Here is an 18,012-nt window from a genome sequence, read left to right on the forward strand (position 1 = left end):
GAAGTATGAGATTGTTAATGTAGCCCTGATCAGATCAATATACAGAGTTTGTACAAAACTGGCTGGAGCACTGGGCATAGTTTCTCTACCACAGCATGTTTAGGGCCAGAGAGAATACTCTTATACCTTTAAATTTAAACTAGTTATCTACCCTTGGGCCATATTCTTATGAGCACAGGCCTCATTTTTCTGAGTGTAAATTAGGACTCACCATAGACTTGATACTTAGGCCAAAAATTTTATCTAGATTTACTATATTCTTTGAAAAAAGCTATGCAGCAACTCTTTATCTCACATTTTTACTCTGTACAACTGTTATCTGTACACACTCATTTTCTTCCTCTTCAAATGATATAACTAAAATTAGCTTTACTGTTTGTCAGGAACTTGTATTGAAATCAGTGTGAGTACTAGCCACCTAAATTTTGTTGGACACACTGTTTACTTAATTCTTCTGTGCAAGGTCAACTCAAACTCTAACATTATTGTTCAGTACTTAGTATCACTGTTGTTTCATGCTGGTATTTTAATGTGCTAACTTTTTCTTAATAGGATAAATTAAGAAAAGCAATGGGATAAAAGGAGCAAAATAAAAAGATGAGGTAAGAAAAGAAAGGTAGAAGGGAAAAAGGAAAGAAGAAAAAGGCCAAATTTGCTCAATAGTCATTTTGTAAAAAATAAAACAACTTTTCATACTTCATTATTTCTGAAAAAGATTTTAGGGTAATCATTCTCAAAGAACCTTCTATTTTATTTTTGACCATTCAATCAACATTGTAAAGGATACAGAAGGGAAAAGTCATACTTCCATATTGAAATTTTCCTTATTTACTGTGAGAGTTTCCTATAAAAATGCTGGTGCCTTACCTAGAGAGGGTATCACACATGATGGTTATTCTTTATAAAAATTTATCTTTTGGCTAGATGAGCTGTTAAAGTGGCCTTCTGAAACATGTTTTAACAAGAGAGAAAAAAAATGAGAATATGAATGTAAGAGTTACATAAAGGAACAGTTACTCTTTGAATTACTCTTAGTTTAACCTTAAGGTTTAAAATTGTGGGTAACTGGTGAGATGTGTTTGAATGGGGCACACCTGCTGAGCCAAAATTTTTGGTTAACACAAGTTAGTTATAAGTTTGAAGTACCCCTGTTTACAGATTTGTCTGCTGAGGCAACAAAGGAAGAAAGAAATCTATGCACAAGTCACCAAAAGATGGGTAGAAGCTTGAGCTCAGCAAGCACAATTTGTGTTAGTCAAAACCTAGGACCAATCCAAATATCCATCAACAATAGGAGAGATGTGGTATGTACCTGAGATGGAACACCACACATAATTCCCTTTCTATTCTTGACCCTGGAGTGCTCTACAGTCAGACCTGGGCTCAGTCCCGGTATCTCCTTATACAGTTATTGCCCTGTCTTTGGACAATGTACTTAAGCACCCGGACAGCATTTTTCTGTGTGTAAATTGGGGAACATTATGGCTCAGTTAGGCAAAAAAAAATTATCTAGATTTACTACATTCATTGAATAAAGTTGGTAACAACTCTATTTTAAGAGCTAATATTTCGTGTCCATTTGTCATATGTCTGGCATTGAGTCTAAACATCCACAGCGTAAGCCAGGCTCACACGCTATACAATAGTTAAGGCTGCTCAGGGAAAATAATCAACTTCGACAAAATCTAAACCAAGACTGGCTAGTGGATAAAGGGCAGCAGTTAATTAGGGCTGGTGAAGCAAGTCTGTTCAAGAAACATTTACCGTGGACCTACTATGTGCCAGGACCTGGCCTGTGTGAATATGACACTGTCCCTACCCTCAAGGAATCAGATAGGTAGAGTTCATGTGAATATTTGTACATAGGTTTCTAGCATCCACAGGAGTATCACGTCCAGAGCCCAGAAGGGCACCACTATATATGCACAGTTAATTCTGCTTGGTGCGAGGAGGAGGAGGGGAAGACATTAGAAACGTCTCCATGGAAGTAGCGATGCTGAAACAGAGGCCTGGAAGCTCATCAGTATTCATCCAGGAGAAGGGAGAGCAGCTGCCATTCCTCATCCCAAGGTGTCTACTAAGCATCTCCTGGAGGAGAGAAGTGCTGAGGATTAGCCCCTGCCTTCATGGGGTACAAACATTAAATGAATGTATGACGTGTCAGGAAGGAACAAATCCAAAGAAAAAACCCAGAGCAGGGATGCTGGAGAACAGAGAGCCAGGATGAGACAATGTCTCGAATTTTCCTTCAAATATTGAAAATAGAAAATTTTAAATGAATTTTAAATACTGAAATGAAAAAAAGGAGATAGATGAAGCAAGGTGGTAAAATCCTGAATCTAGGTGTTGGGTATATGCTATAACATTCTCTCTACTTCTATGTTTGAGGATTTTCTTATAGAAATCAAGGAAAGTAAAGGCAGCAGAGAAGAGCACAGAGGGATGGAGTAGGGGTAACATCACACAGAATTACTGACCTCTGTGGTACAGTAGGGCTTGGAGTGCAGGTGTCAGGCAAGCTGTCAGGTCTGCAAATCTGAACTTGAGGAAGGAAGTCTGTGCTAGAGAGGTACGTCAGGGAGTCAGCAACAGGGAGAAGGCATTTAAATCGATGGGTCTGCATATATCCCTTGGGAGTGAGTGTGGCTCTAAGAGAGAAGAGGGCAAAAACTACATTCAGCATCCAAGTTTAGATCCTGAGGAAATGAGACAGATGGTCCAGCACAGAGACTGTCATCTCCTTGGGAACCAAGAAAGGTGTCTGAGATGCCAAATAAAGAAAGTGTTTGCAGGTGCAAGGCCATTACCACCTACATCCAGTGCCATGAGGGCTCGATGAGATAAGGCTGGATAGTGGCCAATTGGGTTTCACATTGTGGAGGTCCTATAACAAGAAGCTCTGCTCACTCACTGACTGTGAGAAATCTTAATATTTTGCTATAATAGTTTCAAATCTTTGCATTAAAAAAAAATATGAAATAAAACATTACAGACACCTTACCTTCTCCCTGGTGCCATTGCCCCATCTGGGGCTGCCATCACTCTTGTTGTGCACCTGACCATGGCATCCATTCACACCACACCACTGTCGAGCTCAGGAGTCTGATGGCACCCTCCAGGGCAAGGAGATGGGTCACTTCCAGACCACCTGGTACCTTTCTGGCTCCCCCAGCTGTAGCCCCCTAGTCCCTATCACATACATGTTTTCTGGGCTCTGTGCATGGGGACCTTTCAGGCCAGGATGCCCTGGGTGCCTGGCCTTTACAGTGTGCCTCTTGCCTCCTCGGTATGAGGCAAGCCCTCATCCCCTCACTCTCTACCTGCCTGGCTCACTCCTGCTCCATGAGAGCAGCGTGCATAAGTATTTCCAATCACCCTGAGCAGAGCAAGTCATTGCCACTTCTCGGTTCCCATGGCACGTCTCTCTCTGTTCTGTATTGTCTGTGTGCTGACCAGACTAGGTGAAAAGTGAGTGCGCTGGGCCTCAGATATGCCAGTATGTGGCCCTCATAGTGCATGATTCGCTGCCCCACACTCCACATTGTCATCTCTCTGACTGAGGGAGGCTCTTTCATTTCATACCCCAAATATTTACCAGTATGCGCCTGGTGTGGATCCTGGAGTTAGGTGGCCTCAGTTCAATCAGGGCCTGTCACTTGAAAAGGTACTTAATTTCTCTGAGTCTGTTTTCTCTCCTGTGACATGGAATGGATGCTGGTTCAGTTACCCACAGTGAGCCACAGTCTGGAAGCAGATGATCCTCCTCCTGACATGTCCTCACGTCAGAGTAGCCTAACTCTGTCAACAGAGGCCTCTGTCATTCACCTCACTTCATCTCATCACATAGGCATTTTCACAAGGAGGGGAGAATGTAGGGTGGTGAGATATTGTGAGAGAGTGATGTCCCATTCACATAACTTTTATTATAATTGTTTTATGTTATTACTGGTTACTGTTATTAATCTCTTACTGTGTCTAATTTATAAATTAAACTTTATCTCAGATATGTATGTATAGGAGAAAATAAAGCATATGTAAGGTTCAGTATATCCACAGTTAGGCAACCACGGGGGGTCTTGGGAGGCATTGTCTGCAGGCGAGGGGTTACTGCATCCACTTGGTGGGGTTGTTGCTACCGTCCATGAGGAAATACTCGTGTAGCACTTAGGACAGGACAGTGCTGGCACAGAGTGAGAGCTCCCTCAGCATCAGCTTCACTGTTATAGCCACTAGATGATAGCAGAGAGAGGGAAGGATAGGACAGAGAGGAGGGTGGGCGGGTGACGTGCTTTTGCAGCCTAGTGCCTGCCCTCATTCTTGGCAAATTGTAACTGCTAGTAAGTGTTGGCTGAATTGAAATCTAGTGAGATGTTTCCTTTAATAGATACCTGATTCCAGTAATGGCCAGACAAGGAACTTTGTGTCTCACTAGCTGACAGACACTGGTTAATTCACAGAGTGGTTCTTGATGAAACTGGAAATTAATAGGTGGCATCTTCTGTCTTTCTCCACCTTCTGATAGTCCCAACCCCTCTTCCTTATGAATTTTCATTAACTGTCTTCCCAGGAAAAATAATACTAAATTCACATCATTTACCTTGCTCTGTCAAGAATATTACAACTGAAAAAAATTAGTAAAACAATCATGATGGAGCCATTTGCTCTTTTCATTGAATGAATCTAATCTACACACCAATTCTGGTTTATGTCCAAGTATAGTGGTATTTTCCATTCCTTGGAAATTTGCTTTGTCATTTAGGTGTATCTTTAGCTTAAATATTCACTGGGAAGGAAATAACCAGGTATAGTTGGATATTTCTTACCTAGGATAAAATAATTATAAAGATCCCTTCTCAAGATCATGAAAAAGTAAAACATGTCATTTACCTAAAGTTTCTAACTTATGAAAAGAAAATGGTTTTCGCTTTTCTGTGTACAGGTACCTCGTTCAGAAGCACTCACCATTCTCGGTTCTCTTGTCTGCTTTCCAAACACCTACCAGGAGATCCCTTTACTGCAGTCAGTGCCCGAAGCCAATGAAGTCATCACAGGCACCAAAGATGTCAAGGTACAGTGCATTGACTGCGTCTCAAGTTTAGCATTTTATAACTCTAGCTATGTGGTTATCTCTTCCATTATACACTGATCTACTTACTCTGGAAGTTTTGCTATATTGTTTAAATGTTTCAATAGTTGTTTTTCTTAGAAGGCTGTTTTGGGGGATTAAATGTATTAGAGCATATTGCAGTTATAACTGACAGGGGTTTCTCAGGGGTTTTTTTATTGGATTTGTTTATCCTTCCTATGGATCACAATTATGCAATGAATAATTCTTTGTAATAACTTTATTAGTTTAATTATGGTACATTTTAGTGTATCAAATCAATTTATAACTGAAAGTCCCATTGTTTGCCTGATTAAATACTACTAATGATTTGAAATTCCAAATTATTCTTTGGAGATGATCTTGGGCAAAAGAAAATGCCTTTCAAATCCCAAAATCAATCATCTATCTATCTATAGTACATGATTATGATACAGAGCTCAGTATACAATATATGATCCAAGAAAGAATAGAGATTTTCCTATCTGGAAGTCTCATATGCTCTACTAAGATTTTACTGTATACCAGAAACACTCTTCTCTAGACTGGCTTAATTGCCTAGGGAGGCCCAGGCTGAGACCACCATTACGCTGTTCTCGCAAGCCTCATGTCTCCTTCCCACCAGGTTCTCCCTGATGGGAACCTCTCCACCACTCCCTGGGCCTTCAGTAGCTCCTAACTGCCTGAACACGGTCAGAACATGTGGGAAACCAACTACTAAACAAGTTTTTATTTTACTTAATTTTGTGCTTTTAGCATTACCTCATAAATATTTTACTGAAGAATGCCACAGAGGAACCAAATGAATGTGCAAGGTAAATGTTGAATGAAAGGTAAACTATTTTATGATTTTAAGACACATATTTTTGTATAAACAGTCAATATTAAAAACACTCTTCTACATTACTCTTTCACAAATGAAATAGAATTAAGTCAGGAAAATGCTTTACTTAATTGTTTTTAAAGGCACAGGTATTAACTGAAAATAATAAGATGCAGAATTTTATATATCAGATGCTACCGTTTGTGTAAGAAAATGCAAGATTACAAATTATACATGTATTCCATGATACTTTTAATATGGAAGAAAATAAGATAAACCAAAAACTTGCAAAAATGATGTACATATAGGTTAGTGATTCTCAGCCATAGGTGATTTTGTACCCCAGGAGATATTTGGCAAAGACTGGAAACATTTTGGTTCCTTCTGCCACGCATCTGAGTTGCTAGCCATTGTAACCAAGATAAGGGGTTTTCTGGGCCACCTAAATAATGAAAAGTTCTACCTGTCTTCCTAAGCTAATGCTCAAAGCTAGGAACATTGATGGGGGAAACACCGGTTTCTGAACCTCAACCTCCAGTCCCATAAGGTCCCCAGAATCCCACCTCAGCCTCTTACTGCCCACTAGGAACTGGCTTGTGCCCTGTTTCCTCTCCAGGCTCATCCTAGGATAGCTGCCCAGCTATCTTCACTGTCTCATCCATGCTCTGGTTATTTTATGGGACTTCCTCTTTGTATGTTGTCTAACTTCAGATACCTTTAGTGGATTTAGTTCGGTCCAGATTTTCTAGTCTGCCATTACCAAAAGCTATAAATTCATGATCAGCTTTGCTAATATTAAAGTAACCTTGCATTTTGGGATAAATTCAACTTGGTTTCTACTGTACTGGATCTAACTTGACTGTTTATATTCATGGCCTGTCATTTTCCAATCCTGTCCTTCTTAGGCTTGCTGACAAGGTTATATGGTCTCACAAGATAGGTGAGGTACTGTTTCATTTTCTTGAGTCAGCAAGAGTTTTTATAAATTAGAATTAATATTCTTGTATATTTAGTAGACCTTGGTAATAAAACTATCTAGGTCTGGTATTTTCTTTATGGGGAGATTAACCACTGACTCATTTTCTTCAGTAATTCTTGGAATTTTAATGTTTACTTCTTTTTTTTTTTTGACAGTTTAGATAAACTAACATCTAGTTTAGAAATCTGTCCATTCTAAGTTTTGAAATATGTTGGCATACATCATGTCCCATTATCCTCTTGTTATTTTTTTTATCTCTTTCATGTATATAGCTATATGAGCTTTTTAATTGCTGATACTTTTTATGTAGTCTTTGATTTTTATTACCAGTCATGCCAAAGATATATCAACTTTATTAGTTTTTTAAAGAATAGACTTCTGTGTTTGTTCAACCTCTCTTCTATATTTGTTTGTATTTCTTAATTTCTGCTCTTTTTTGGGTTCTTTCCTTTTCTTACTTTTTAAGTTATATACTCTGAGACTTTACACATATAAACATTTAAGCCTATATGTTAATTTCTAGGTGCTACGTTATCTGAGTTCTGTAAATTTTAATATGTAAAATTTTTCCATTACAGATTTTTTTCAACTTCAATTTATGATTCTTTCATTGAGTCATGATTTATTTATAAATATATTTCTTTTCAACCATATAGTTATTTCTCTTTTTCTTTTTGCTACTGATGTCTTCATTAATTGCATTATGGATCAGAAATGTTGTCTGCCTGACAGCAGTCTCAGAAATTGATAAAATTCAGTTTATGGCCCAATATGTAATCAGTTTTTGCAAATGTCCTATATATGCTTGAAAAGAATGTATACTCTGCTTTTCAGTCATCAGATACAGTGTTGTAGATGTGTCCATTAGGTTAATTTTTTTAGTCATGTGCTTCAAATATTCCATGTCCTTTCTAATTTTTTTCATTATCTTGATCATTTACTGAGAAAGATATGTTAAAATCTCCCTCCATTAGGTGCATTTATCTATTTCTTCTTATGTATCTGTCAACTTTTTTTTCAATAATTTTATGAAGTATGATATTAGCTGCATAGAAATTTAGAATGATCATATCTCTATTTGAATCAAATCTTTTATATTTATGTGGTGACTCTCCTCATCTCTAAGGGTAATTTTTGTTATCTTTGAGACTACTTGTCTGATACTGATTTGGCTATTTTTTAAAATAATATCTTCTATAATTTTTAATTTAACCTTTCTATGTTCTCTTTCAAATGTCTTTGCAAAAACCATACATACTTGGTTTTATACATTTATCTTGTCTGATATTTATCTTTTAACTGAAGCTTTTGTTCATTTTCATTTATATTTTTACTATTACTGACATATTTGGATGTGGTTCCTTCAACTTATTTTATACTTTATTATTGCACCTTCTCAATATTTCCTTCATTTCTTCCCCTTTCTTGCCTTCATTTTACTCTCCTTCTTTTCTTTTGGATTATTTTTTTCACATTTCATTTATTACCTCTACTTTTTTTATACATGATAGACTCCAGTTCTTTGAGAAGCTACCTTAGAATTCTTAATATGCATGACTATCTTACTAATTCTAAGGTTAATGTATATTTGCCTTCTTCCTGAACAATCCCATCTCCTCAGAACATAATCCTCTGATTTTGCTGCTCTATCACTATACCTGCTCCTTTCCTGTCTACCTTCTTTACCTAACCTCTGAATGGTAAAGTGACTCAAGGCTTATGGCTGGTCCTCCTCTCTCATGACTTTCCTAGGTGCTTTTATTCATTTTATCCAGATCTTAAATACCACCTACCTGCTGATGATACTGAATTTATTTACCTGACCCCTTCTGTGAACCTCATATATATTTAAGCTTGTATATAAAATTTATATATAACTGCCAACTTGACATCTCAGCCTAGGTGTCTTAACACATACATGCTTAACACAACCGTAACTGATCTCTTGAGTCTGCTGTCTGTCCCCCAGAGTCTATCTCTCAGACTTCATTTCAGTAAAAGGTGCCATCATCTACCCGAATTTTCAGTCCAGAAACTTAGGAAAAAATCCTTGATTACTTCTCCCATGTCCATGTCATTCCAACCTTCAACAAGTCTTGGCAATGCCTTTCCCCACCTTTTCTTTAGTCTAGAAAGCCGTATTTCCTTGGAGTTTAAAATGGAAGAGAAATATGTGTGATATGGTCTGTCTGTCTTAGTTGTATATAAAAGGAGTTGGACAATGGAATTAAGGTCATAGAATATAGAATGAAACTGAGGGTAGTATTGCCATTAGCTAAAAAAGAGTCTTGATAAATAAAGCTCATTTGGGATCACAAAAGACATACTTGAGATACCAAGAAGCCAAATGATAGGAACTCCTAGGCATGAGGAATTACTGAGAGTATTAGGATAAGAAGATGATAAATGGGAATTTTAAATGATAAATTCCAAAGAAAGGCAAGAGCAGAAAAGAGCTACTATAAGCTAGTGTATCTTAAAGCTCAAGGCAGCTGAGAGCAGTTTAGATTATAAAACATTTTATGGTCACAAATGTTCTCCATAATGCAAGGCTAATAGTTACAGAGTAATGCAGGTGTTCCTAGAAATGAAAGATCTTTGTTCTTCACAAATTACATTTAACAAATAGGTTAATGGGTTGTAAAAAAAAGTGTTTGTATTCATATATATACACACACACACACTCATGCATGCAAAGGAAGCAAGGCTCTTAAAATGGTGAAAATATGACTCTGGATATAATTCCAAGTTGTATAGGTTTTAGAGGGTTGAACAGAGTCTGAGTTAAGCTGAGCGAAAACAGGCTTTTTGAAACAATGTACATGGGAATGACTGCAAACTAAGAATGCAAAGTGCAATTCTAGGTTGAGAATAAGCATAGCAATTAGGCAAGAGGAGAGAGAGTTTTAGACAGTTCTGTACAGTAAGGAAAGGCAAGAGGGTTAGAATCATGTGGAACTCCTATATGATTGATGTTGTAGAAATAGCAAGGTGTGGCATGCCTTATAAACTGAGTTGCACTGCTTTTACCAAGTGAATTTTGGTGGAAGGTAACAGTCTCCAAAGGGTTTTTAATAAACTGGTTCTGAAGCACATAATCTATCCTGATTTAAGGGGATGTGAATCCAATGAAATACGGCAATTTTAAAACCCCAAAATATAATGATTTTGTTGAACTATATTGAATACAAAGGAACTTTCAGTGTGGAGAGCTGAGCAGAATATCCATTTGATTGGCACTGGATGTGACCTCTTATTACAAAGAACTACATATCACAGCTCAGGTCTGATTCCAAGCAGTGTTTTGTTCTAAAAGTGAGCAGGTTTGGTAGGAGCATTTTAAGTTAATGGGCATTCAGAAAAAAATAACAGGAATATGACTTTTTGATCATTGCAAAAGATACTGGACTATTTCAGTTCCAAGGGAATTACCATTTAAAATTGATTTATAACTGAGAAAGGTAATTTTTAAAGGACTGTACAACTTACAGAATATTTTGTATTAACACATTGTTTAAAGGAAATAATGGTGAAAATTATTTTGCAAGTTGTAGTCAAATATTCTTTACAGTTAAATACAGGATTCATCTTCTATAGGTTTGGGTTTGTAGGTATATATTTTATTGTGAAGAAAATAATTACAAACTCAATTTCTAACAGTTTTCCAAGGTTCATGTTTCTGATTCTTCCTCAAAAATATCTTGAAGCAATAAAATGTAATAAAAAATTAATTTCAGAAAAAATGTGACATATGGGCCATAATAATTAATAGAAAGTATACCATTTATTTATTTAAATATTTAATTACTAATCATTATCAATATCTCTGTCCTGAAAACTGGACTATTCAGGGTACCTTATCTTTTCTCTCAAAAAGATGTTCTGTTAATATATGTATAATTTTTCCTACCTTGTTTAAAAAAATTTTTTAATACTTTGCCACTTGAAAACACAAAGAAAATTTTCTCCTTTTCCTTCTTTTCAAAAGATGCATTGCCATTTGCTCCCTTGGGGTCTGGATATGTGAAGAACTTGCACAGTGTACAAGCCATCCTCAGCTGAAAGAGGCTGTCAATTTGATAGGTGTCACTTTGAAGGTATTACCAATTTGTGGTGTGTATCTGACAATAAGTTATATCCCTGGTATTCAACCAGTTTTAGTTTGAATTAAGTTCGTCGTTAATTTCCCCCACATCACAGAGAGGTTCTGATTCAAAAATTCTCTCTGAGATCCATGTTGAATGTTCTGTGAGGTTCCCAGGAGAGACCACCATGGCTCCTTCCCCACTGGTGGCTGCACCCTGGCCATTCCTGAGCATTCCTGGACCAAGCCCTGAGGCCAAATGGCATTCCTCTGGTGGCTGGGCAGCACCGAGGGCAAGCAGAACATCTGCCACGTGCTGGTGGGGGTGACAAGAAAGTTGGATTTCATGCCCTGGCCTCTTGAGCGGACTGGGAGAGACCTGACGGCTACCAGTTAGCGGCCCTCAGTGCCCACCATCTGGCTGGGCCTTGGGCATTTTGTTTTGTTCATGAGAAGAGCTGGGCAGTCACTGTGCCAGATTCATGGTAAAGTCCCTAAATACTGCTGTTGACCTTTATGACAGCTCTGCAAGGTAGATGCTGTGATCCCTGTGTCACACCAGAGAAAAGAAAGGCCCAGAGAAATTGGGTTGTGAGCCTACAGCTATGCAGGTATACATGATGGACCAGCACTGAGAACAGACCCATGTGGTATTAAAGACAAAACTGAACCTTTATACATGTTGGTAGGCCACTTCCTGAACCAGATCTCAAATCCTGACAGGTCCTATCCAGGTTCCTGCTTAGAAATGTTACCAGTAATTAGCATTTCTGTCACTACACCTCTGGAGCCAGTGAGTGCCCAGTTCTTGCCAGGCATTATGCTGATGGTTTGTAGATGTTCTCAGTTGCAAGGTATATTGTCCTAAGCAGAGCTAGGGAGTTTCGTCCAGGCTAGAGGAGCAGCCCAACCAGGCTGAAGTTAATCCCCTGAACCATCCATCTGACAACAGCATCCAGGCTCTTATGTGCCCTTCTGTGCTGCCTGCCATGTCTGCTCTAATAGTGACAGCCATTTGCAGCTGATGCTTGGGATAGTTCTCACCAGACCAGCAATAGTCCCTGGGCCACCCTTGGGCTTCAGCCAGCAGGATAACCAGCCAGGGCATCCCCTGCCCATGGTGTGGCATCTGGCCCCTGCCAGCCTGTGCAGCCTGACTGGATGGCAGCCTCCTCACCCACCCCTCTATCTGGCCAGACTTGATATCTCTTGTTCCCTAGGTGTGCTCTCTGGCCACCCCCCTTCTGCCACCCTGCCCTTCCCCACTGCACCTGGGGTGTCCGTTATATGATGAGAGCTGGAGAAACACTTGCTGGTGATCCTGTGGTAAGAAATAGATTTATCAAACCAAGATATCGCTTAGGGGTGACCCCCTGACCTGGCAGGGGGCTGACCTCTGGCCTTTGTCACTGTGTTGAATCCTTAAACTGCCCTGGTAGGTGAAAGGTTATTGCCACCTCTGCTTCACAGATGAGGAAGACAAGCTGACTGGGAGCTAAGGAGCTTGCAGGGTCAAGCCCAGGACATTCTGGCTCCATGTCTGAGTTTACACACAACTGCATAAAATGAAAGGTTGTTTGAGGCCTGGATGCCAAAGAAGGCTGTGAAGAACCCTTGAATGCAGACACTGTCACCCGAGGTGTACCTTGCACCTTTCAGAAAGGTGACTATTTATTCTATATAATTAAAATTAATCATCTTTCCCTTACCTTCCTCCTTATCCTGTGCATCTGTCACTGAGGTGCTAAATGTTAACTTTTCTGTGTTGTTTATGCTGTGCCCAGGTCAGCTGGTGCCTACGAATGTGACTTGTAGCTCCTCCTGACATGAAAATAACTTCGTATGCAGAAGTTCCCTGAGACGGGCACAGAACAATGGCAAACCCTTCTGCTGTAGACAGTGAGACAGGGATAGCAGGGTAGCCCCAGGTTCTGTCCAGGGCAAGAAGCACAGGGCACCCTCACCTCCCTCACGTATCCCCAGCCACAGATCCTTGCAGGTAACTGACCCTTTGACATGCCATCTGCCAAGAAATGGAAACATTCAGAGGACCCTGAACACACACCAGACTCAGAAAACATACTCAGAGTAATTGAATATACTATAGCTTATGAATGATGTTCCCATAGTTCCAAATTTTTCATATTTCTTAGTATGTTCTATATGCGAGTTGTTTAATTTCATTAGATGGAATGTTATTTGATCAAGCCCTGTTCCTCCATGTGTAAAATGCAGATAACATCTACCTTGCAAAGCTGTTAATGAAGATTTATCATTGCAAAAATGAGTAAACTTCTTGTAAAAGGTTTACCCACACAGGATACTGAGTAATGAGTAATGTACTACATTTTAATTTCCTCCAATTGTCAGAACTGTGATTTATGTGATCTGAATAAGGCATTTGAAATTATTTTAATTTCCAAACGATTAAATGACAACTACTTCTTTCTATAGAATGTTATAGGAATTACTGTAGCTAGTTTAAAAGAGGCAGTTATAGAACAGTCATCGTGGGTAAGCTATCTGGCAATGGACACATTTTTCATAAATTTAATGTGAAACAAGAAGATGTACCCCTAAAAGGAGCTGCAGAGAACTGCTTTGCTCTCCCTTAGGAATAACATGTATGTCTAGTCCAGTTGCTTAGTCTGGGGCTTTATTTCCTTTCATAGCTTCCTAACAAACCCGTGGCTCAGGTAGCTTGTGACGTTCTCCAACTGCTGGTTTCCTACTGGGAAAAGCTTCAGACATTTGAAACCTCTCTGCCTCGGAAAATTATAGAAGTAAGTCTTTTTCTTGTAATGCTAAAATATACCCATTTCCTTTTTATTATATTTGATATTAATTAATTATAGATACTCAAATAATTGTTAGAGAACTGACTATTAAATTGGCATATGAGTCATTCATTTTCAGATTGAATTGCACTGGTTTTTCTCCGCTGTGATTTCAGGCGCTTTTAAAGAGCCCACCAGTGTTCCAGGGCAGAGTCTTACACTTGGGGAGTTTGGAAGGCAGACAGACCACACAAAGGGACCTTTTGTAGATTGAGCTTCATTCATCGAAAGTAGTTTGCATGGTGCCAACAAGGAGTGGGCAGCTGGTTATGATGCCCTGTGTGGGGCGGAGGGCTAGGGGGACTGTTGTGTAAAACAGGAGTCTGTCCCAGGCTGAAGCTCCAGACCATGCTTTCTGCCACAGCCTGATTACATGGCTGTGCTGAGATTTCCCCTGTGGTGCCCTCTGTGGGGGTAACTGGTGGAAGAGTGAGACAGAAGGAACAGGAAGAATCATCTTAATGGTAACATCCTGCAGGCCAGTTACAGCCCTGGGTGTGTGCTTGTACAGGAGCAACTGCCCTCACCCTATAGTGTCTGCTGATAAGGCACATCTGTTCCTGCCATTTTTAGAGCTACACTTTCGAAAACATGCTCTGTTCTTTACACATCCAGTAGTTGCTCTTCAAGGAAATTTTGTTTGTGTCCATGTGGTATTATAGGGGAGAGAAGAACTGACACTGGTTTATTTTCTCTCAGCCCCAGATTAATTTCACCAATGAGATCACTTTGTTCTCTCAGAGATACATCAAAAATCACAAGTGATTTTCAACCTTAAGTGACCTAGAATGAATAGAGCTTTGGACATAGGAAATGAAGATTCTGCAAAATGTGAAGTTGGGTTTTGGGGCAACCATATAATTTGTCATCTAAAGGGGGTAACTTTGCAATGAAAGGGGTGCCATTTTACCAGTACAACAGGTAGAGAACTGAGGTAATTTAAAAGGAAATTAAATGGGAGCATTTTCACAATTATTTTGTAAGTATTAACTTACATTGTGAAAAATTTAGAGACTGATGGTGGAAATCATGTGACTGCAGAGAGAAATATTCATTTCTCTGGGGCCCCCAATTTCACCACCAGTAGAGTGGTGGTGGAAACCAGGAATGGCCCCATAACCTCCTAATGTTCAAAAACACTTACATATCCAAACTGGCTCCTTTGTTTTTTCTCACCTTCCTCTAGTGAGTTGGCACCAAGATGGATTATATGCAAGGCCATCTTGGGACTCATCATATGGCTTCCAAAACTGTTACTGTGGTCTGTTTGATTGTGGTTTGTCTTTTACGCAGATCCTTGTGGCTACAATTGCTTTTCTTTTACCAAGTGCGGAGTACTCCTCAGTGGAAACAGATAAGAAGGTCAGTGGCACCATTAGCTAAGTTTTTTTTAAATGTAAGACAGAATAACAAATAATATGACATGTGGGGATATCCTTTATAATGTCCTTCTGTGTTGGCCCTAACAGTATCACCTGGGAGAACCTTATTCATTCATTCATTCATTTTGCATTTGTGTGTCCATTGAATAATTACTATTATGCAGGGACACTTCTGTTGTTTGTTATTACATGTAGTGAAGTTTAAAAGACTGAAGTTTATGTGGCTGGGCCTGTTCCTCTTCCAGTTTATTGTGTCCTTGCTGCTCTGCCTCTTGGACTGGTGCATGGCATTGCCTGTGAACACCCTTCTCTACCCAGTGTCCACGGTGGCCCTGGAGGAGCACCACTTGACCAGAGCCCCTTTGCTGGATTATATCTACAGGGTGAGTATCCAACTGGACCTCAGGGGCATAGAGCATGCACTTAAGCATCAGAGAATTACCAGAGTATGTTTTATGCATGTACTTATCTATCTATGCCCTTTTGAAAAGGATTTACTGACATTTAACCATTTTAAAAGAAATGAATTACTTAAGATGTGAAAACAGAACAGATGTAACTGTAGAGAAGCCATGGTTACAAAGTGAAAGATGCATACATTTTTACATGACTGTCATCTTTAAACAGCTACAATTTGATCAGAATCCCCCAATTTTCATGCAGCACAGTCCATATCTACTTTATTTTAAAAAGAACCATTTATATTGTAGGATTATCCACAGCCCTAGTTTGACAAAATCTGTTTATCAAAGGAAGAAAATGGTGTAATGATCCCAGTAGTCTCTTTGCTTTAAAATATCTTAAGAAATAAACTAAGTAAATATATCATATTGAAGCAATTGCCTCATTGTTTTTATAGTACTTAAAATATTTGAATTTCACCCACTACTGATGACTAGGTGTGGTGTTCACTCTGGATCCTTTATACTATCTTTCTATATTGACCTTATGGTCCCTCCTGTGTAAGTCTTATTTATAAATTTATTTAGCATTTATGTGTCCATTGAGTAATTATTTTGTAGGGATAATTCTGCTGTTTATTTTTTCAGTAGCAAAACTTTAATAGAAGTTAAAGATTCCAACTCATTAACTGAGTACTTTTTTTTGCCTTCTTTTAAAATGTATTAAATTTAAAAAAGAAAAAAACACTGAACCATGGTTGAAATTCTACTAAAAAGTATTGTGTACTTTTAAATGATTTTTTCAGTGACCAGAGATTTTAGTGAACATGTTAGGATTAAATAATTCTGTCACCCTTGTGGCTTGTAAATCTATATGAGGCTTGGTTTGACCAACTAGAATAGCCACAATCATTTAAGTGCCTCTCTTTTCTAATATATTTCTTTTCCTAAATGATTTCTCTTAAAATTGCTCTACCAATGTAAATTCACCTCATAGTTACCATGATTGATAAATTTATTGAGTAACTCTTTATTGTATTTTATTTTTTATTCATTTTATCATTAATCTACAATTACATGAAGAACATTATGTTTACTAGACTCCCTCTTCACCAAGTCCCTCCCACAAACCCCATTACAGTCACTGTCCATCGGCGTAGTAAGATGCTGTAGAATCACTACTTGTCTTCTCTGTGTTGTACATCCCTCCCTATGCCCCCCCCCCCACATTATACATGCTAATTGTAAGGCCCGCTTTCTTTTTCACTGCCCTTATCCCTCCCTTCCCACCCATCCTCCCGAGTCCCTTTCCCTTTGGTAACTGTTAGTCCTTTCTTGGGTTCTGTGATTCTGCTGCTGTTTTGTCCCTTCAGTTTTTCTTTTTTCTTATACTCCACATATGAGTGAAATCATTTGGTACTTTTCTTTCTCCACCTGGCTTATTTCCCTGAGCATAATACCCTCTAGCGCCATCCATGTTGTTGCAAATGGTAGGATTTGTTTTCTTCTTATGGCTGAATAATATTCCACTGTATATGTACCACATCTTCTTTATCCATTCATCTACTGATGGACACTTAGGTTGCTTCCATTTCTTGATTACTGTGAATAGTGCTGAGATAAACATAGGGGTGCATATATCTTTTTCAAACTGGGATGCTGCATTCTTTGGGTAAATTCCTAGAAGTGGAATTTCTGGGTCAAATGGTATTTCTATTTTGAGCTTTTTGAGGAACCTCCATACTGCTTCCCACAATGATTGAACTAATTTACATTCCCACCAGCAGTGTAGGAGGGTTCCCCTTTCTCCACAACCTCACCAACATTTGTTGTTGTTTGTCTTTTGGATGGTAGCCATCCTTACTGGTGTGAGGTGATATCTCATTGTGGTTTTAATTTGCATTTCTCTGATAACTAGCGATGTGGAGCATCTTTTCATGTGTCTGTTGGCCATCTGAATTTCTTCTTTGGAGAACTGTCTGTTCAGCTCCTCTGCCCATTTTTTATTGGATTATTTGCTTTTTGTTTGTTGAGGTATGTGAGCTCTTTATATATTTTGGATGTCAACCCTTTATCAGATCTGTCATTTATGAATATATTCTCCCATACTGTAGGGTACTTTTTTGTTCTATTGATGGTATCCTTTGCTGTACAGAAGCTTTTCAGCTTGATATAGTCCCACTTGTTCATTTTTGCTTTTGTTTCCCTTGCCCGGGGAGATATGTTCATGAAGAAGTCACTCATATTTATGTCCAAGAGATTTTTTCCATATGTTTTTTTCTAAGAGTTTTATGGTGTCATGACTTACATTCAGGTCTTTGATCCATTTCGAATTTACTTTTGTGTATAGGGTTAGACTGTGATCCAGTTTCATTCTCTTACATGTACCTATCTAGTTTTAC

The 18,012-nt window shown here is 38.7% G+C and overlaps 1 protein-coding gene across 5 annotated transcripts in view; it reads left to right on the plus strand.

Annotated features, from left to right (window-relative positions):
* The window catches only part of RALGAPA2 (Ral GTPase activating protein catalytic subunit alpha 2), a 408,980-nt gene that overhangs the window by 237,156 nt on the left and 153,812 nt on the right, over positions 1–18,012 (plus strand). For all 5 annotated transcript variants that reach the window (XM_057502677.1, XM_057502678.1, XM_036892284.2 and 2 more), the window contains exons 25-30: positions 4,940–5,068; positions 5,861–5,919; positions 10,895–11,003; positions 13,663–13,773; positions 15,121–15,189; positions 15,455–15,592. In XM_057502677.1, coding sequence (XP_057358660.1) covers positions 4,940–5,068; positions 5,861–5,919; positions 10,895–11,003; positions 13,663–13,773; positions 15,121–15,189; positions 15,455–15,592 — 615 coding nt within the window. The remainder of the gene's footprint in view (positions 1–4,939; positions 5,069–5,860; positions 5,920–10,894; positions 11,004–13,662; positions 13,774–15,120; positions 15,190–15,454; positions 15,593–18,012) is intronic.

Source organism: Manis pentadactyla, chromosome 5 (assembly GCF_030020395.1).
Source record: "Manis pentadactyla isolate mManPen7 chromosome 5, mManPen7.hap1, whole genome shotgun sequence".
Lineage (NCBI taxonomy): Eukaryota > Metazoa > Chordata > Mammalia > Pholidota > Manidae > Manis > Manis pentadactyla.